This window comes from Hemitrygon akajei, chromosome 29, assembly GCF_048418815.1.
Source record: "Hemitrygon akajei chromosome 29, sHemAka1.3, whole genome shotgun sequence".
NCBI lineage: Eukaryota > Metazoa > Chordata > Chondrichthyes > Myliobatiformes > Dasyatidae > Hemitrygon > Hemitrygon akajei.
Window position 1 is genome coordinate 30,989,074 of NC_133152.1, and position 21,883 is coordinate 31,010,956.

Consider the following 21,883-nt stretch of genomic DNA (forward strand, 5'->3'; position numbering starts at 1 on the left):
ACACCAAAGGCTCAGCCTAAGAGTCCGGCTCAGATTTGACAGCCTAGGATCTCGGGGCTCTGGAGACGGGTGGATCGAGGGTTGGTGTCACGGCAGGAGACCTGTGTGTCGTCAGGGAAGTCGGGATATCTGCAGTTGTGTGCCTGGAGACCCAGGATCTTTGAGATCTTTGGGCACAGAGCTCAAAAAAAGCGACATAACGGACTTTTAACATCGTACACCAGCGAGTTGTTTATTATGTCTCCCCGGTCGCTGGGAAAACGGAGACACCTCCTTCTCCCTTATTAGGGAGAGAGAGCCTGCGGTATGTCAAATACCGGGTGAAACGGGAAGTCTTTGGGGTAACTACAAGTCTGTGTCTTTGCTATTGCTTTGCTCATGCTTGAGTGCTCAGTGGCGGGTGCCAATGCTTTTCTTTTTGCCGGTGGGGGGAGTGGGGTTGTTGCTCACTGCCACTTACGTGCGGGAGAGAGAGGAGCTGGGGGACTTCGGGGTTTTAACATTTAACTGTTGTTCATTCTTTGGGGTACTCCTCTGTTTTCATAGATGGTTGTGAAGAAAAAGCATTTCAGGATGTATATTTTATATATTTCTCTGACATTAAATTTGACCTTTGAACTTTGAACTGGCTAATAGTTCCCACCTTCCATTTCTCTCCCTTTTGAACACTGGAGAGACAAAGCCTGTTTTCCAACTTCTGGTATTTGGAATTTAGTAAATTTTGAAAAATTCCAATCAATGGGCTAACGATCTCTGCAGCCACTTCCTTTAAAATCCCAGGGTTTAGGCTATTTTGTCTTAGTACTTGTCCATGTTTACCCTTGTGATTGAGGCTTTTTCAGATTCCTCCTGTCATTTGGAATTAGTCCATCTGTTATCTCTGGGATACTTGCAGAGTTCTCCACAGTGAAGACAGAAGTAAAAGTAATCTTTCATTTCTGTGTTTCCTGTTATTGATTTATCAGCGTTGTTCTCTTTGTTCTCACACTTATCTTAGCCTGTTTTATATATCCATAGAAATTCTTATTGTTTTTATATTACACCCTTGTTTTAGCCCTATGCTGCTGGATCTTCAAACTTCCTAGTTCTCTGGCCACCACCAGCCCTTGACTCTTTGAATACTCAACTTTACAATTTAACATTATCCCTGACCTTGTTTATTAACTGCAGATTGTGCCTCTTTTTCATGGAATCCTTCTTGATAATTGGGATTATATCTTGCTGAGTGTTATGGACCAGCTGGTTCAATATCTGTCACTGTTCATCTATTGACCTGTTCTTGTTTTTAGCTTGTTCTCCGAGTCTGTCTTCATACTTATTATAATTGTCTTTAATTGAGTTCATGACCATAGTTTTGGTCTTATGATGCTCACCCTCAACCTGCATCTGCCTCTCATTCCCATCTAGATATGTCCATACATGGCCTCCTCTACTGTCATGATGAGGCCAAACTCAGGTTGGAGGAGCAACACCTCATCTACCGTCTGGGTAGCCTCCAGCCTGGTGGTATGAAAATTGAATTCTCCAATTTCCGGTAATTCCCTCCCCCTCCCCCTTCCCCTATCTCAGGTCCCTCTCTGCCTCTCTCCCCTTTCAACTTTCTGCTTCTTTATCTCTACAGTTCTTTCATGCTTATCCCCTCCCCCTCCCCCCTTTATCTTTCCTCTGATTGGTTTTCCACCTGGTGCCTCTAGGCCCTACCCCCTCCCCTATCTCTATTACTAGGCTTCGGCCCTCTCTTCCTCCCCATTCCTGATGAAGGGTCTCGGCCCGAAACGTTGGCTACTCTTTTCTCATGGATGCTGCCTGACCTGCTGAGTTCTTCCAGCGTTGTGTACGTATTCTGGAAATCTACCATATTGTAGTCTCTACCTCCTTGGGGATTCTTAACCACAAGAACTCTTATGAATCCTTCCTCGTTACTCATGACCAAATCTAAACTAGCCTATTCCTGGGTTATTCCATATCATACTGTTCTAAGAAGCAATCCCTGACACACTCCATGAATTCTTCCTTGCCAGATTGATTCATTGAATCAATGCGAAGATTAACAAGATTAATGTACTGTAAACCTCCCATGAGAATTTTGTCCCCTTCAAATATGCCCTAGATATTTCCACATTTGTACTCCACCCTAACGAGAGGACATGTTTTAGGGTCCTATCTATGTCTTCTTTGCCCTAATATTTAAGATTTCAATCCAAAATAACCCTATATTACCATTCACTGCTTCAGTATCACACTGCACACCGTTCTGAACTCTTCCTTGATTAATAATACTACACTGCATCCTTTCTCTTTCAGACTGTTCCTTTCGGACAACATATACTGTAATCTGTTGAGCACCCAGTCTAGATCACCCTGTCTCTGTAATAGCTTTTAGACCATACTCATAGGTTGCAGTCTATGCTGTTAACTCATCTATCTTATTGCAAATGCTTTCTAAATTACAAAATTCAATTTTGTACTGTTTTTACTAACTCCTGTGCTGCAGGGTTCTGTTCACCTTTTCTGTCAATCTTTTCTTGTAAATTTCCCCCTCACCTTCTCTGCTACTGCCCTTTCATTTCCTCCTAATTTATTCATGTAGCCCTCCCCTCTCCTATTCAGAGATTTCAATAATAACTCATTTTCTACTACAAAACTTTGAAATCTTCATTATGGGTTTTTGAACTTTAATATAGAAATTAAAAAGACAATCGGTGCACATTAAAATATAGTTCCATGTACACAGTATCACGCATCCTCACCCACAGTTCTAATTTACCGCCTCTGTGCCTTTAGTAGCAGGTTTACTCCCAAAGATCTGAGGCATTTAACTACTTTCTTTCCAAATCTTTCCATGATGATCTTTCCTTTTCAATTGGTTGATAGCACTGATATCCCTGTGATCATTTGCATCTGTTATCTAGGAAGTACCTCACATGCAGACAGATTTTCCCCTAAACACCTTTGGCAGGGATTTTCTTCATGCAATTTTACTTTAAAAATGCTCGCATATATTTTGAGTATTTTACTGAAGTGGCAGCCTGGATCCCCTGCTGATATGTTGCTGAACTCAGGGTGGAATTACATAGACATTAGCATAGAATTGCAGAGAATTTACCACTCAAGGAGCTATTTGCCTTGAAGTTCTACAAAATCTGTCCCCTAACTGTCTTCTCTATCCCCTGCCCCATTACTTCAGAGATGCCAGTCTCAATCAGTCCCCTGTGACAGTGCCAAAACATTCTGAGCAAAGATTCTCCTGAAGTGGTGGGGGAGTTATAGTAACAAGAAGGAGGCTGATCAGCCCATTGGCTCTCGCTGTCCCTCTGCAGGATTCCAGCCAGCCATTTCCCATGTCCCTGCAAATAACCGTACCTGATCCCTTTTGGTGAATCAGACAGTGAACTTCAGGTCACAACCACTCACAGTGTGAGTGTGACTCTCTTGTCACACCTGGTTCTTTCCTCAGCCACCTTATATCTGCATAGTTAGATAAATACTTCTGCCAGGATAGGTTTTTAATATTCCTTCAGACCTTTCTTAATTTTGAACAATTTAGTCAAACCAGTTTTCAATCTTTTCTGTTCTGAGAACAGCCTTTGTTTCCCCAGATTATATGTAACTGGGGCAACATTTCTGTACCATCTTTTAAGGACTTCACGTTTTTACTACGGTCTCAAAATACCTCATTACTTGAGTTACACTTCACCAGTGTTTCAGAAAGCTTCCATAAACTGTCCTGTTTTTGTATTCTTTGCTTTCATTTATAAAACTCAGGATCCTGAAACCACTTCCCATTTGTCAGCAAACTTCAACGTTACTTAATTCCCAGTCATATATTCCCCTTTCTGCTCCTCGGGGGTCCCTGATCTGCTCCTCGGTGGCTCCACTGCACTTTCACCACTTGTAGGAGGTGCAACCTTCCCCTTCATCTCCTTCCTCATCCTCAGTCAGAGACTTAAACAAAGCCCTTCCAGTTGGGGCACCTTTTGCAACGTGATTTTCTGCTTGTGATGTGCCTTCCTCTATACTGGTAAAACCAAGTGTAGACAAGCCAACCATTTTACGGAGCACAAGTGTCTGTCCACTATGGCCATTTTGATCATGTCATTTTAACTCTCCTTCCCGATCCCACACTGACCTGCCTGTTGTCAGCCTTCTGTACTGTTACAGAAAAACCTGACACAAACTGGAAGAACAACATCTCATATTGTGTTTGGGTAGCTCACAACCCACTAGCATGAACATTGAATTTTTCATTTTCAGATAACTCTTCCCACATGTACACTCTCCCATCCACTCAGTTGTCTTTCCCCTTTGATGACCTTTCCCATTTCTTCCTCCACCTGCCCACCATCTCCTCCATATCTGGTTCCACCTATCACTACCAGCCTCTGACCCATCCTTCACTCATACTGCTGTAGACTAGCAATTCTTCCTCTCTCCTCTCAGTCCTAATGCAGGGTCTCAACATGAAACATTGTCTCATATATTTTGCCTCCACAGACGCTGCTTGAATCTTTGAGTTCTTCGAGTGTTCTATTTTAGTTTCAGATTCCAGCATCTGCTGTCTCTTTTGTCTACTGCTCTCCCTGAATTCCATATGGGTTTAGATGTGCCAATACTATTGCAATGACTGGCAGTATCTGACTCCATGTCTCCCCTGTACAGATGTCAAAATCACCCCTTAGTCTTCTTATTTCTTGTGGAGAACAGAAGCCCACAGCAAAACTGGCCTTTGGTGTTGTCTGTGTAGAGTTTGTATGTTTTTCATGTGCTTCCCCTGGATGCACTGGGTTCTTCATACATTCCAAAACATGCCCATGGTGGATACCCCATTTATGTGTAGGCAACCGATAGAATCTGGGAGGAGTTAATAGAGGAATCAGTCACACAGAAAAACACTGGATGCACTGGAATTACCTTGTGGACCAGTATCCACAAATACCAATGGATAGACCGAAGTGGCTTCTTTCTGTGTTGTTAGGGAATATGAAAGAGCTCCACAAACACAAGAGATTCTGCAGATGCTGGAAGTCTAGAGTAACACACACAAATTGCTGGAGAAACTACGGACAGTCGACGTTTCAGGTCGAGGCCCTTCCTCTGGACTGACAAAGGGTCTCAGCCCAGAACATCAGTCGCTTATTCCTCTCCAAAGATGGTGCCTGACCTGCTGAGTTCCTCCAGCATTTTGTACGAGTTACTATGAAAGAGCTCCAATAATCAAGCAAGCATGGAAATTACCCTCTGCTTGACTGGAGAAGTGGCGTGGCAGAAGTCAAGCACCGCGACACTATCTGGAACAAAACCACCACTTTATCTGCATCCCCTCACTCAGGTTAAACATCCACTCCACCAAGGCGTGCCTTGCTATACAAGCTACCACCCACTTCACTGTCGATAAGGATAAAATAAAACAAGTAAGTGAAGACCATCATCTGCAGGATCCTCCCCAAGAGTACATGTCCTGACCTGGAAGCACATCCTTCATTATCACTAGATCAGAGTCCTGGAACTCCCCCTCGGGGGTTATTGTGGGAATCCCAGTTCTGCTTCTACAAGGCTGCCCACCACCAGCTAAATCCTCAAGGCAAGGGACAATTAAAAACTGGGGCTTTCCAGTGAGCTACCCATCCTCTCAACGAACAGAATAAAAAACAAATGGGTGAAACTAAAATGAATGAGTCTGAATGTGTTCAACAGATTTTGAAAGAAAAATAATCATTTTCTTGTCTTCAAATGTTAAGAATCTGAACAATGCGTGAAGAAGAACAAAATTAGGACGTCAGTTTCACTTATGGAAAAGGCTGTTAATACACTGCTCGTCCGAACTGATGTGTGTTAACATCTTTCCCTGTTCTAAGATGACACAGATTTTCAATTCAGCTCAGGCTCCAACAGATCGGCCTTGTGCATTCATCAATGGAACAAAAGCAAAAGGACGTACAGACACATCTCCACGGAGGAGAAGATTAAAGCTGTGTTCTAATCTTAGAGCACACTATCAAAAAAAAACAATTTCTATTTGTCTCAGAAATATTACCTACAACTGATTAGATCCAGCCCTTCTGTCACTTGTGGAGCTGCCAGGTGTCTTGGCTGTATAAGCCTTTTCCTTTGACAGAACCGACTGAATGAGATTGATTTTAATCATCACCTTATTTCGTGCCTTCTCTAGTGCAGATGTCTCTTAATTAAAATAGATCCAGCACTCTGATTCCTGAATTTTATTGAAAGGCATGGGATTTTAAGCAGAGAAATGCATTGCCATATTTATCTGGCACTGTTCAATACCTCTGATGATTTGAATAGCTGGTATTATTCCAGCTTTCCCAAATCTGACTTAGCTGAAGATTAAAGGATAAGGAGCAGCATTCGTCATTGGTATCAGTGGGAAAAGAGCAGCTCACTGCACTGGATCCCACATGGCCTGGACGAGTACCTCAGTTTCAGACTCATAAAGCACTTCCGGAAATATCATGAAAAGTTGCTGAGAAATTTTGCAATTATGAATAATCTTCCCTTCAAAGCTGATTCATAATTTTAATTGTGGCATGACAACTTTCGTTGGGTATGTGAGCACCTGGACAGCCGGATTTGCCCCAGAACATAGAAGGCCAAAAAAAATCTGCTTCTAAAACAATAAGGCCAGGCTGCCTGACATATAAACTCTTTGGGAATGTAGTGGGGCAACTGGCCCAAGTTCTTGAGGAACACAGTGAAGACCTTCTAAAGATCTAGAATCCTGCTGCATGGGTTGGGGAATGATGGTCATCTAGAACACAGGCGGGCAAAGCCCAGGATCTTCTGGAATGCAGAGGAGGTACTCTATCCAAAAATTTTCTAGAGCAAATACGAAATGTCCAGGGCATTAACTGAGTGACACACAACTAACTGTAGCTCATTCAGGCTCGACTGCATTTGATTTAATTCTCAAAGGGTAAATAGCAACCAACTGAACACAAAAATTATATTTAAAAAATGAGCATTGTGAGAGGACTAACCAACAATACCAGAATGCAGCTCAGGCAGAACCGGTGAACACAATGGGAATGTAATTTCCAATCTGCACTGAACAGGTTAACAGTCAAAAGTGCCATTACGCTCCTTTCTCCCACCTGATGGATCACTACTGGAGCAGGTTATCTCCACTGACCAACCCCCCCCCCCCCCACCCCCTTATTCCACTCTCTCTCTCTTGTATGAGTTGGGATTCATCCACTCTTTGCCTTGGGGACCGAAACTTATTTAGGACGGGATGAAGAGTTGCACCATCTAAGGAAACCAAAGGCAAAGTGAGTTGCAAAGTTGCTGTGACATGTGTGGGGCACCTTGGATTTCCACAGGCTGGGCCGTCTTGTGCCACCATTACTTCACTAGGTTCTAATACAGCTGGGCTTCCCACTGGGGCTTCCAGCCTATAATCAGCCAGGCCTGCATCTGCTTCACCTCTACAATCAGACAGTGTCACCAACACCAAAGTATTGTGGCAACACTAATAGATTACTTAGAAAACTGGAGAACCAAATCAGTCTCAGCTTCTTCACAAAGAGGCGTGAACTGAGAACTTCACCCAATCTCCTTTCACTGCTTGCAGAGAGGAAAGATGTGAAAGCTGTCGTAAGAGGCACTCACCTTACCACTGATGTCATTGATGGCGACATGAACAAAGATGGAGGCTTCCTCCATCCCCTCCAGGTACACGTGCCGATAACCTGTGGAGAGAGAAGGAAGTGGAAGCTAGCAATACGGCCCTTTGCAGGTAAAGAATTAGGTCATTTGGCCCATTAAGGCTGCTCCACCATTCTATCATGGTTGATTTATTATCCCTGTCAAACCCATTCTCCTGCCTTCTCCCCGGAACCTTTCACACACTTAGTGCTCCTGCGCCCACAGGGAGCGTTACATTTAGCGGCATTTCCAGGCACAACTGGTCTGGCCGAACAAACCCGTACAGACACCCAGTTATGAACAAGAGAAAAGCTGCAGATGCTGGAAATCCAAGCAACACACACTCACACAAAAGGGTACGGTCGATGTTTCGGCCCGAGTCCTGCTGAAGTGTCTCGGCCCAAAACGTCGACTATACTCTTTTCCAGAGATGCTGCCTGGCCTACTGTGTTCCTCCAGCATTTCGTGTGTTTAGCGCCCAGTTATTGAGCGCTTCTCCCGAGATACGGTGATATTCTCTGACTTACCAGGCATCATGCTGGTGAAGGCCAAAGTTCTTTGACCAATAAAATCGCGACCAATAGGATCGTGGTCCCAGACCAGGAAGCGTACCAGTGCAAGTTCGGGCATGTGTAGCGTGAACACCAGTGTCTCCTCCCACATTGGGTTAAATCCTGCAACACATGACGTCACCCTGTTAGGGCATGGTCGGGCCTTCTACAAGAGTCTGGATTACCAACAACCACACAGTTCCTTAAGGCTCAGCTGCAGGTCAGAGCCCATAAATTACGGAGTCAAGTCCCTGCCTGGAGACGTGAGCGGATAATGTATGCTGACGTGAGAAAAGGTAAGTTATGACGAAAAAATATTGTGACTCTGTAATAGGATGCAGGTAGGCTGACTGAATTGGTGAGAAGCTGGCAAATGGAGTTTAATGTGAGGTCATGCATTTTGGTAAAAGAAAGCAGAAGATGATTATTATCTAAATGGAGAAATATTGCAGGTTAGTTCATCACTGAGAGATTAAAGGTTCTTTGAGGTAATCATAAAAAGTTATCAGGTAAATGCAGCAAGTAGTTTAACATAGAACATCGAAATCTACAGCACATTACAGGCCCTTTGGCCCACAATATTGTGCCAACTATGTAACCTACTCTAGAAACTGCCTAGAATTTCCCTACTGCATAGCCTCTATTTTTTTTAAGTTCCATGTACCTATCTAAAGGGTCTTAAAGGACCCTATTGTATCTGCCTCCACCACCGTCGCCAGCAGTGCATTCCACACCCCTTCTCTTTGTGAAAAACTTATACCCGACATTCCCCCTGTACCTACTTCAGAGTACTTTAAAACTAAGCCCCCTCATGTTCATTATTTCACCCCTGGTAAAACGCCTCTGACTATCCACACGATCAATGCCTCTCATCATCTTCTACACCTCTATCATGTTGACTCTCACCCTGCATCGCTCTGAGGAGAAAAGGCCAAGTTCACTCAACCTATTCTCATAAGGTACGCCTTCCAATCCAGGCAACATCCTTGTAAATCTCCTCTGCACTCTCTCTATAGTATCCACATCCTTCCTGTAGTGAGGTGACCAGAACTGAGCACAGTACTCCAAGTGTTGTGCTGTATAGCTTAGAAGACGGATAGCATTTTGTCCTTCATTGCAAAGAAATAGGGAAATTACATGGCACATGGATGAAAGAAAAATGCAGGGTTATGGGGTACTGTAGGTTTAGTACTTTTTTTTAAGGATTATATGGGTCGGCACAACATGGAGGGCTGAAGGGCCTGTACTGTGCTGTAGTGTTCTATGGTTCTATGGTACGGGTGAGGGTTGGTTTGTTGGGGATCGATGATGCCACACTGGAATAATATGTACAGTTTTGGTCCTCTTACCTAGAAAAGGATAGAGTAGCATTGGAGGCAGTCCAATCAAGAACGTCTGTATTCTTAAAGTTCCAAAGAATGACGAGTGATTTTATTGTAATCTTAAGAGACATCACAGGGTATATGTTGAGATGTTTTCACTGGTGGGGGGGGGGGGGGTCTTGAATGAGGAAATATAATCTCAAGGTAAGAACCATGCATTTAAAACAAAGCTATGTGGAGATTTCATTTCACAGCGGGTGACGAATCTCTGGAATTCTCTTCCCCAGGGATTGTGAAGCTAGGTCATGAGAAGCATTGGTAGAGACACTCAATTCCACAGCTTCACCACCCTCTGGCAAAAGAAATTCCTTCTCATCTCTGTTCTAAATGGACACCTCTCTATTTTGAGGCTCTGCTCTCTGGTCCTAGATTCACCAACTATAGGAAACATCTTCTCACATCCACTCTATCTAGACCTTTAAATATTCGATAAGTTTCAATGAGATTTCCCCCTCATTCTTCTAAACTCCAGTGAGAGCCATGAAATGGTCCTCATACATTAACCCTTTCTATCCCAGAATAATTCTTATGAACCTCCTCTGAACCCTCTAGAAATTCCAACACATCTTTTCTTAGATGAGGGGCCGAAAACTACTCAAAATACTCCGTGTGGTCTAAGCAAGGCCTCATAAATCCTCAGCATCACATCCTTGCTCTTATGTTCTAGCTCTCTTGCAATGAAGCTAACATTGCATTTACCTCCCTTACCACCAACTCAAAGTGCAAGTTAACTTTTAGGGAATCCTGCACTAGGATCCTCAAGTCCCTTTGCACTTCTGATTTCTGAATTTTCTCCCTGTTCTGAAAATAGTCTATGCCTTTTTACCTTCTTCCAAGGAGCATGGCCATACACTTCCCTATGCTATATTTCATCTGCCACTTTTTGCCCAGTCTTCCCAACTGCCCAAGTCCATCTGGAGACTCCCTTCTTCCTCGACAGTACCTTTGTACTATCTGCAAACCTGGCCACAAAGCCATCAATTCCACAATCCAAATCGTTGACGTATAACACAAAAAGCAGTCTCAATACAGACTCCTGTGGAACACTACTTGTCACCAGCAGCCAAACAGAATAGGCACCTTTCATTCTGACTCTGCCTCCTGCCAATCAGAAAATCTTCTATCCATGCTAGTATCTTGTATTACTATGGTCTCTTATCTTGTTAAGCAGTATCTTTGCAGCATCTTGTCAAAGGCCTTCTGAAAATTCAAGTAAACAACACCCACTGACTCACCCTTTGTCTCACCTGCCTGTTGTTTCCTCAAAGAATTCCAACAGATTTGTCAGGCAGGATTTCCCCTTAAGGAAACCATGCTGATGTTGGCCTACTTTATCATTTGCCTCCAAGTACCCCGAAACCTCATCCTTAATAATTGACTCTAACATCTTTCCAACCACTGAAGTCGGGCTAACTGGCCTATAATTTCCTTTCTTCTGCCTCCCTCCCTTCTTAATGAGTGGAGTGACATTTGCAATCTTCCAGTCCTCTGAAACCATACCAGAATCTAGTGATTCTTGAAAGACCATTATTAATGACTGCACAATCTCTTCAGCTTCTTCTTTCAGAGCCATGGGGTGTAGACCATGAACAGACACTCAAGGGTGTCTGTTTTTGGGTACCTCCTGTTTTCATACACTGCCACTTTGAAAGAATTTCACTGACTTAAAACCTGGTGGGACATCTTGAAATTGTCAACATGTCACATAAAAGGAAACTTATTTTCTACAGTTGAGTTTCAGGAGGGGTTCCTTAATAGTTGGTGGATATTCTCATGCTAAATCCTTGTGCCTCTTCCACGGACTCTTTGAGAGGTCAGCAGACGCTATTGACTGAGCTGACTATTGTTCTGGTGTTGGGTGCCACCTAGTGGGTGGATGAATCAAAGTGGCAGCAGCAATTCTGTCAACGGCTTGGACCTTGGCTCTGGGCAGACACCATCAGGATGAATAGCTGAAAACTTAGAAATGGATTCAAAAACAAAAAAAAAGGCAAAAGTGATAAGAACAGAAATTTCAAGTCCTGTTCATGTGATTTCATGGTATCATTCATCTGTGAAGAATATGGATATTCTCATAGACTCTGCACACAGTCTGCACATAAACAGCTGAAGAGACAAACTTCTGCACTCAGCACAGATGGGTGGTTTCCTCCTTGCTCTGGTGCCTCAGTTACCAACGAGATTAAAGTCATAGGGTTTGCTAGCACTGAAAAAGTCCTTTTGGCCCAACATGCGTACTGACAACTGTCTAGCACTCATCCAATCCCTTCAAGTGCTCGTTTAAAGTTTACAGCCCATTATAAATCTCACCCAGCCAATGGAATTGTGAGTCACAGGCCCCCGGTTCACCCATAGAAACCTCTCCTTCCCACCCCACACTGGTGTAGCACCCCACTCTGCTTACCATTGTCATCCACTACTCTGGTCTGCTCCTTGATGCAGTCAACGGGCAAGCCGATTATCTCCACCTCCACAAAAGGGTCAATTATCTATGGGACAAAGTAAGCAAAAGTGTCAGTTTAGAAACGCTTACCTCTCAGCTGTGGCATGAAATGGCTGTCATTATAGATCCAATGGGCTGGTAATTCATGGAGTGAACAGGGCAAATTCAGATTTTCAAATGCCCCACATTGGGGTTTTCCTTGGATTGTTAGTCCAATGCCATAATCACTGGTTTACTATAGAGGTGTAGGGCTCCATGGTAATCTATTGATTAGCATAAAACTATTACAGTGCTAGCAACCCAGTTTCAATTCTACCACAGTCTATAAGGAGTTTCTATGTTTTCTCCATAACCCCGTGGGTCTTCTCCGGGTGTACCAGTTTCTTCCCACGTTCCAAAGGTGTACAAGTTAGTAGGTTAATTGGTCACATGGGTATAATTGGGCAGTGTGGGCTCATTTGGCCAGATGGACTGTTACCGTGCTGTATCTCTAAATAAATAAATAAAGTGGACAGTGTTAGGAGAGGAAATGCTATAACCAAGGACCTATCTAAACATCCCACCAACCTAAACCACAATCTGACTTTGACAATGTCCATCCTTCCGTTGCTGGGCGGCTTGTGCAAAGGGACCTGTTTCAAGGAGGTCCTGTCACTTTTAATCCATCGAATACTGAGAGGAAATTTCCCCCGCCATCGTCATCCATCTTAGAAGGAAGCAAATACATGGGAGCTGAGCAAGCCTTTCAACCAGCGTCGTGAGGCTTGGATACAGGCCCTTCGGCCCATCTGAGTCTGTGCCAACCATTCAAGCACCCGCGTTTACACAGATCCTACCCTAGCCCCCATTCCCATCAATGTCTCTCCTCCCCCAACTCGCCAACACACTGGGGTTAATACAGCAATCATCTACCAATACATGTGTCTCAGGGATGAGGAGGAAATTGGTCACAGGGAGAGCATGCAAACTCCACTCTAACAGCACTGTGGATCAGTTCTGAACTCAGCTCCCCAGGGCTATGAGGCAGAGGCACTGCTGTGTCCCCCATTCTGGCTCCTGAAGCCCATTCTGTTGTCAAATTACATTTATTTCGATCTGGATCTTAACTTGGTTCAGACTCCAACATAATAAAACTGCATCAATCCTGCTTTTCCATTATCTTTGATCATTAATCTTATTGTAAGGAGAAAGTTCTAGACTCACAAGCCCAGAGGTTTATTAGCACACTGAGCTTAGGGTGCCGGGTTGGGACAGTTGGACAACTCTTGGTGGTTTTCTCATGTGACCTCAACCTCTGATCTCCACGGACACTTCCCACCTACTCTTCTGGTGACCAACTGAAAAGCAAACAGACCCTCGTCCTTTCAAGTAGATGATCCATGACCCTCGGTCAAACTATCTGTTCTCCTAATGCCAGACTGGTACAGTAGCACAGTGGTTTGTGCAATCGCTTCACAGCGGCACCCCTGTAAAGTGGGGGTACGATCCCCCCCATAGCCTGTATGGAATTTGTACGTTCTCTCCGTGACTACGTGGGTTTCCTCCAGGTGCTCTCAATTCCTCCCATATTCCAAAACTGCATGGTTGTGGTTAGTGAGTTGTAGACATGCTATGTTATTGCCGGAAGCATAGTGATACTTGTGCGCTGCCTAGCACAGTCCTCTCTGATTTGATTTGATGCAGATGACGTATTTCACTGTATCTTTCAACGTACCTGTGACAAGAACTATCAATAAAAATGATATCAAGGAGAGCGTCCAAATAATTCCTGTTCACTGATGATATTTTCCTGGTTCAGGCTGTGTCCTGAACACTGACCCTTCATTTCCAGAGGCACTGGGACAATAAAAACCCTGTCGACAAAGCTGATTAAACCTCAGTCACTGGAAGGGACTCAGAAGGGATTTTTATTGAAAGGCCTTTACATGAGAACCTGGATGGAGGAAATTTTCCCCCGTGGCAATGATGTCTAGAGTTAAGGATAAGGTAAGGAGTACAAGGTTTAGCGGGGATCGGAAGAGGAACCTATTTTAGCTCGAGGATGGTTGGTATTCAGAACACACAGACTGAGGGGGAGGTTGAGGCAGATACTCTCAGAACACTTCAGAAGTGTTTAGGTGAACACTTCAAATGCCGAAGCATAGGTAACTGTGGACTGCATTCCTTGGAGTGTAGAACACCGAGGATATGTGGAAACTACATCTAGAAGTCATGGGTTAAGGGTGAAAGGTGAAAAGTTTAAGGGGAACATGGGGGGGGGGGGTTTGAAACTTTTTCACTCAGAGGGTCGTGAGAGTGTGGAATGAACTGCCAGTGCAAGTGGTGCACACAAGCTCGATTTCAATGCTTAAGAGAAGTTTGGATAGGTACATGGATGATAGGGATATGGAGGGCTACGGTCCCAGTGCAGGTTGATTGGAGTAGACAGTTTAAATGATTTTTTGTGGAATGAAGGGCCTGTTTCTGAGCTGTGCTTTTCTCTAACTCTATGAACTGACGAATTGTAAGCCGGTAAATTTGGTTTATTACTATCACACGTACCCAGGTTCGGTGAAAACTTTGTTTTGCATGCCATCCATACTGATCATTTCATTACAACAGTGCACTGAGGTAGAACCATTATAACAGAAGGCAGAGTAGATCTGCAGAGAGAAGTTTGCAATGAGCAGGCTCACACCAGTGCCAACTTGCTTGAGGTTAGAATAGAATGGCACCTTATGGATAGCATGGACTGCGTGGGCTGAACAATCTCTGTGAGTCTTACCACCAAGTGTTCACTGACCTCTCCCCTGTCGCCCAACATTGAATCTTTGGGTTTTGGAAGCTGTTGGCCACTGATAATCCTCAGGACCAGTTGTTTCTTTGTCTGTTCAGACAGCAAGTCGTCTGCTGTTGCGTTCAAGGTACCTGGAGGAAAGTAATCCTTTAGTATGTGACAAGTCCCCCTCGTTAAAAGCCTTCTTCTCCCAGCTCCCAAAACAACTCAATAAATGTAACAAAACATTCTCAGGTAATTCACGCAAGTCCTAAACAGTCGCACACTTACGAAGGACCACGTAATGAGTGGTGGCTGGCCGCCTGCTCTCAGAGTTCTGTAAAGGGTCTTAGGGAGTAACTTGGAGGAGGTGTGAGGGGAGTACAGGGGTGGGAGACCGTGACCTGGCAGAGGAGTGGAAAGTGAGATCATCCAAGAGAGCGAATTGGAGGAAGCAGAGGTCTCAGAGGGGTGTGAGGTTGACGGAGGACAGGTAGAGGAGGGTCAGGTAATCAGAATCAGAATCAGTTTTGTTTATCGCTGACATAGGTTGTGAAACTTCTTGTTTTCTAGCAACAATATAGTGCAATACAGGAAATATTGTAAATTACTGTAAGAAATATATATATATGTAAAATAACTAGTGGAGGAGAAGAAACTGTTCATAAAGCATTAAGTGTGTGTCGTCAGACTCTTGCATCTCCTCTCTGACAGTGGCAATGAAAAGGGAGCATGAAAAGAAATCATGTTCAAGGATGAAAAACAAGACATTGTCAGAGGGGGGAGTGGGTTCTAACAGAGTTAGCAGGACTGGGGGGGTGGCTGAACAGAACTCGGTACAAGTTAGATCGCAAGAAGCTTCATTTAGAGGGCACATTGAAAAAGGCATAAAGTAACGCGCACAGAGTATCAATGAAAGGTCTGTGGCAGGACGAGAATGAGAGTGGGTCATACTGAGGACAGAGGGCAAGATGACAGGCTCATTTAACAGATGAAGAACATTATTCAGGATTTAACTGAAGATTCATCAGACGCAGACATTTTTAAGAGAAGATACTGTAAAAGGTACAGAATCAGGAAGCATGTCTGGGAAAGTGGACACTGAGTGTGAGAATATATTGGTGAAACAGAAAATTGTAGGAAACACTGTTGTAGGTCACAGTGTTGGGACACTGCAATGAACGTCACAGTGTTGGGACACTGCAATGAACGTCACAGTGGAAGGACACTTTAGTGAAGGACAACAGGAAGGACAATTTAGTGAATGACACAGTGGAAGGACAATTTAGTGAAGGACCAGTGCAGGGACATTGCAGTGAATGACACAGTGGAGGGACACTTTAGTGAAGGGACAATTTGGTGAACAACCAGTGGAGGGACAGTTTGATGAAGAGTTCAGTGGGGAGGATACAGTGGAAGGCACTTTGGACATTGGCAGTGATTTGCTTAATGGTATAGCTGACTGTTCTGCCCTTTGTTTCCTCTTGCTCGGACAGCAGAAAGATGGGCACAGGGTGGCCAGCAACGATGGGGCCGCTGACCAGCAATGATAACGGCAGATCGATGCAGCAGGCAACAAACTCCCAAGTTTGCATCCAGCCTCTTGCGTCATTGACCCTGAATGCAAACCACCAATGTCCCACACACTAGCGTCAACACCTTCACAGCAAGCACCAAACAGTGATGCCATCAAGGAAAGGGAATGGTTCACTGAAGGATGACTGAGAACATTGAACAATACAAGCCCTACAGCCTATGATGTTGTGCCATTTTAACTTAACCCAAAATCATTCTAATGCCTCACTCCCAGATGGCCCTCCCTTTTCCTTTCATCCATGTGCCTATCTAAGAGGGCCTTAAATGTTCCTAATGTGTCTGCACTCCATGCACCCACCACCCTCTATGTAAAAACCCTACCTTGGACATTCCCCCCTACACTTTACTCCAATCACCATAAAAATGTGCCCTCTTGTATTAGGCATATCTGCCCTGGAAGTCACCTTCCCCCTCATCTGGTTTCACCTAGAACTCACTTTCCTCCTCATTTGGTTTAATCTATCATCTGCCAGCTTGTACTCCTCCCCCTCCTCTTTCCTTTCCAGTCCCACTGAAGGGTCTTGGCCCAAAACGTTGACTGCTTACTCCCCTCCATAGGTGCTGCCTGACCTGCTGAGTTCCTCCAGCACTTTGTGTGAGCTCTCCGCTCTACCTATGCCCCTTATCATTTTACACGCCTCTACTGTCACCTCTCACTCTCCTACGCACCAGAGAGAAAATCCCTAGCTCCTCCGATCTTTCCTCATAAGACTTCAATCCTGAGGGTGTTTGTACAAACGATGAGGCAGCTGATGTGACAAGTTTAAACTGAGTTGAGAATTATGCAGAACATCTCTGTCTGTTCCATCAAATCCAAGTAATCAGCCACAGGCTTAACATTTTCCATCTGTTATGGTTTTGCTGTCTGATTGTTATAAGGCTATTTCAGACCTACAAGCCAGAACCAGCAAACTTAAATATCAGACAGAAGTAAATAATAAAGAAATTCAGGAGACTCCTTTAGATAGAGGATGGGATTGTTATAATCCATGGCAAAGTGAATCTAACAGGCTCACAAAGAGAAAGGAAGATTTGAAGGTTATGCTGCCAGAGCAAGATGGATTGGGTGGGAGGAGGCTCATGCATATTAACTGTTTGGGCCATGCTGTACGGACCAAGCAGTACTCAACCCTGCTCAGCTAAGTCGTGCTACCCGGCAGACACCCTGAGGATCAAACATATGTAGGAACAGCTGAGAGGATCACAGGGGTCTCCCTACCATCCATCGGGGACATTTATCAGCAGCGCTGCATACGCTGGGTCCTCAATATTATTAAGGATCCCACCCATCCATCCAGCATCCTCTTTGACTTTCTACCATCAGGCAGGAGGCTCCGATGCATAAAGACAAGAACGGCCAGGATGAGAAACAGTTTCCTCCCTCAGACCATCAGGCTTCTGAACTCCCTGCCGCATCATATTTGAAGTGTCACTGGTTAATCTGTTCTGTACCTTACAATACTTAATACTAATGGACTTTAGTTTGTTACTTATGTGTGATTCATCTGTAGATTTTATCCTTACCTTCATAAGTTATTGTGTGTTGTGTGTGTTAAGTGTACTACCGTGCTCCAACCCCTGGTTTGGAGAAACGTTGTCTCATTTCTATATACATTATGTGGTTATATATGTTATTTTATATACATGTATGTAGTTAAATGACAATAAACTTCACTTGACTTGAAATTTAGTGAAGGAGCTATTGTGAGTTACTGATTGTGTATAAGTTAACAGCAATTTGGTGCTACAAATTTGTTGCTGGCCAGGATGATGCAGAGCCCATCACACAGTCCCTCCCAGATGCTCAGATGGAGAAAAGATCTTTATGCCACCAGGGTTGAAAGGGTATGTCTCTCACCAATTCGTGAAGGCCATTCCCTCTGGCAGGCAGTTACTGGGACTGGGCGAGATCCACATCCAGACATCAGAGGTAAAAAATCAGAGCTGAGTATCAACCCCAGGTACTAAGGTTATTCTTCCTTACCTTCAGTCATACACTTGGGTTTGAGGACATAGCCACAGTTCCCATTGGAGTTAAACTTGGCTCTGTTAAGCTGCAGCACTCTTCCTTCAGACTGGTAATTCAATGCAACTGGAGCAAGATGGAGAGAAGAAGATCATTACTGTTTTATGGGCATTAACTGCCTTCTGAGCCTTCAACCTGCCACAGATCTCAATACTTCTACTCTCAGACCCCACCCCCCTCCCCACCCATTAAATGGCTGAGCTGAGATTTCTACACATTAAGCATTGTCAGCCAGTGTACAGGCTGTGCGGTCACCTGGACTGGAGTCACCATGACGTCTCTTCACTTCTGGTGAGTTGCTTCTGTCTCTAATTAATATTACTGATTAATTAGTTCCTAGGATTTGACATAGGGACCATCTAATGCAGGTGAATCACTTTCCTCTGAAGACCAATCTCCCACACTTAGCAGAGCTTCTTCTCAGGAACAGGAGCAGTTCATTTTTAAACACAAGAGATTCTACAGATGCTGGAAATGCAGGGAAACACACACAAAACGTTGGAGGATCTCAGTAGGTCAGGCAGCATCTATGGACAGGAATAAACAGTTGGCATTTTGAGCCGAGACCCTTCATCAGGACTGGAAAGGAAGGGGAAAGAAGCCAGAATAAGAAGGCGGACAAGGGGAAGGAGAGGTGAGGGGAGGGGGCATGATGTGAGAAGTTGGGAAGTGATAGGTAGAGAAGGTAAAGGGCTGAAGAAGAAGGAATAGGTAGGAAAGGAGAGTGGACCATGGGAGAACAGGAAGGAGGAGGGGCACCAGAGGGAGGTGATAGGCAGGTGAGAATAGGAGAAGGGATAAGAGGGAATGGAAAAAGGGAGAGGGGGAGAGTAATTACTGGAAGTTAGAGAAAGGTTGGAGGCTACCCAGGTGGAACATGAGGTGTTACTCCTCCAACCTGAGAGTGACCTCATCACGGCAGTGGAGGAGGCCATGGATTTATACGTTGGAATGGTTAATTTATAATTTATTAGTGTTTTTGGATCTGGGCGTTGATGGCAGATTTATTGCCAACACCTAACTGACCTTGTGAAAGTGGTGGGGAGCGCCTATTTGAACGCGTGCAGTTTTTCTGGTGAACGTACTTCCACAATGGTGTTGGTAGAAGGTTCTGGGATTTCGACTCGGTGACAACAGAGAGCAGGTGTCCTGAAACATGTGTCCTTTTTGGGTTTAGGTGTCGCTGACAAAATTATCAAGGCAAATAACCGCAGTGCAGTTTGCCTATGGAGTAGTGGGGGAATGGATACTTAAGGTGGTAGATGTAGCACCAGTCACACAGGCTTCTGCATCCTGGATGGATTTTTGGAGCTGGACTTATCCTAGGACATGGACAGTATTCTATCAGTCACTCATTTGTGTGTAGTAGGTAGTTGAAAGGCTTTGGATGCCTGGAGGTGGGTCACTCACTGCTGGATACCCAGTCTCTAGCCTACTCATGAAATCATGTGGCTGGTCTTGCTGAATTTCTGGTTGAATAGTGAGGTTGTTGATGTTGGGGGTTTTAAAATGGCAATGCCAATGAATATCAAGGGTAGCTTACATGTTCTCTTGTTGGAAACTTGGCATTGCTCAGCAGCTTATGCCTGAATGATGTCTTGGTCTTGCCGTCCTTCATACGTCTGCACTGCCAATCAGTGAGGACACGTCTGATCTAAATCTGAATTCTTATCCTGCCTGATGTGGATATGGTGCCCACTACGCAGCACACCAGCGAGCTTCAGACAAGAAGTAAAGAGAGAGTCATTGTGCACGGACTGAATAGGAAACTCCTACTGGAACTTGGACAGGAGCTGGCCATTGGGACCAGATGCGGGGGCAAAGCGTTAAGTGCAGGGGTGCTGTGTGGTTTATGTACCTAGCTGGCAGCCTGCATTCCAGAAGGGCTGTGGGTTGAAGTTACTGGAGTCCACCCTGTAGGAGGAAGGGTATATGCGGGAGAGCTGCCGCTGGTTTACCCGGAGGAACTGCTGGGGCTTCTGTTGCAGGAGCTGGTGGGTTTTTGCTTCGCTGAATGAAGAGACCTGCCAACTGCACACGACTGTTGGAGAGACCAAGCACAAGAGCAGTTACCAAAGGACAAGTGAGAGGAACACAGCCACAGCCACACTTAAAGCAGCAAGGACCCACTCCTCACAGTTCCCCAGGCCCCCTCACCTGCCCATACCTCTTGCCAGACTGATGAATCAGAAATAGTGACCATCACTCGACCGGATACTGTGCCTTTCTAACAATGGGAGGAGAATGTTCGATCAATAGCTTCGGGTTTGTCACAGAATCAAACAGCAAAGAAGGAGGCCATTTCAGCCCAGAACTTCTCCATGCCAGGCCCACCTTTGGGTTCTACTCCTATGCTTTCTTCCACTCTGTTTTCCACACTCTGCACACTTCTCTCCCTTGAGAAATGGCCTGATGTTTTTGGACTGAAATCTCTTTGCTGTGGACCAGGGGTACCCAGGTACTCGGCCATAGCTCAGTGGTTGAGTTGCCATCAGGTTCCTGCTCACCAACATCTAATCTCTCATCCTCCTACTCACCAGTCTCCAAACTTCCAACATCCCCCAACTCCCTAATCTCTGCTCTCAACCATCCACAGTCTCCATTCTCTTGACTAACACCACTTCTCAATTTCCAATCTCCCAACCATTCCCCATTCTCCACTCTCCAGTCCCCCAACCGCTTCCCAATCCATAGCATCTGATTCTACAATGGCTCCATGATGCCTGGCCTCAGACTGAATTCCCTTTGGCCAACGATCCCTTCAAAGACAAGTCTGAGCCTGGAGTGCTGATGGTGTGAGGTCTGTGGACCATCTCTGTGGGCAGGACTATAGATGGTTCCCTCTGTATCACCCAGGATGGACTGTCTGAAATTACGCCTTGTAATATCTAACTGCCCTGGTCTCACACCCTTATGCCCATCACTGACTCCGTCAGGTTTTTTTTTCATGGGTCAGATGAAATAATAAATCAGTGCATTTTGTACCACCCACCTTCAGAGTCGATATCGTATATGCCGACGGACTTTGTGTACTTAACCAGGTCCGAGAGCGCCCGGGAGAGTTTCATGGTCTTCTTCTGCCTACTGCTCCTGACAAAAGAAGGGAAAGTTAAGCGTCTGATCCAGGCATGGGCAAACTACGGCCCCCGGGCCATATGCGGCCCGTTAAGCTTTTTAATCCGGCCCGCAGAACTTGATGAAATTATATTAATAAACCTTGTTAACACCTCAGATCCATCCTGAGAATCGCCACAACAAAACTAAATCCAGACTTTGATGCGCTGGCTAAAAAGGGAGACCAACAACACTGTTCCCACTGAAATTAAAAATAAGTTTCTTCGTTGTGTTATGTAAAAAATGCATTTGAAAATATTTTTTTCAATAAGCCTTACATGTTACATGTCATTTCTGTTAAGTGATGGACATGAGTAGTGCGCAGGTGCACGTACGTTCTCAAAATAAAAAATG

General features: G+C 44.7%; 1 protein-coding gene across 10 annotated transcripts in view; it reads right to left on the reverse strand.

Annotated features, from left to right (window-relative positions):
* plch2a (phospholipase C, eta 2a) overlaps nt 1-21,883 on the reverse strand; it is a 324,151-nt gene that overhangs the window by 27,098 nt on the left and 275,170 nt on the right. For 9 of the 10 annotated variants that reach the window (XM_073032106.1, XM_073032111.1, XM_073032103.1 and 6 more), the window contains 7 exons: nt 21,408-21,505; nt 20,274-20,456; nt 18,374-18,481; nt 14,821-14,945; nt 12,000-12,084; nt 8,190-8,336; nt 7,627-7,706 (listed from right to left, as the gene is read on the reverse strand). In XM_073032106.1, the coding sequence (XP_072888207.1) occupies nt 7,627-7,706; nt 8,190-8,336; nt 12,000-12,084; nt 14,821-14,945; nt 18,374-18,481; nt 20,274-20,456; nt 21,408-21,505 (826 nt within the window). The remainder of the gene's footprint in view (nt 1-7,626; nt 7,707-8,189; nt 8,337-11,999; nt 12,085-14,820; nt 14,946-18,373; nt 18,482-20,273; nt 20,457-21,407; nt 21,506-21,883) is intronic. The other variant, XM_073032109.1, reaches the window with a different exon arrangement.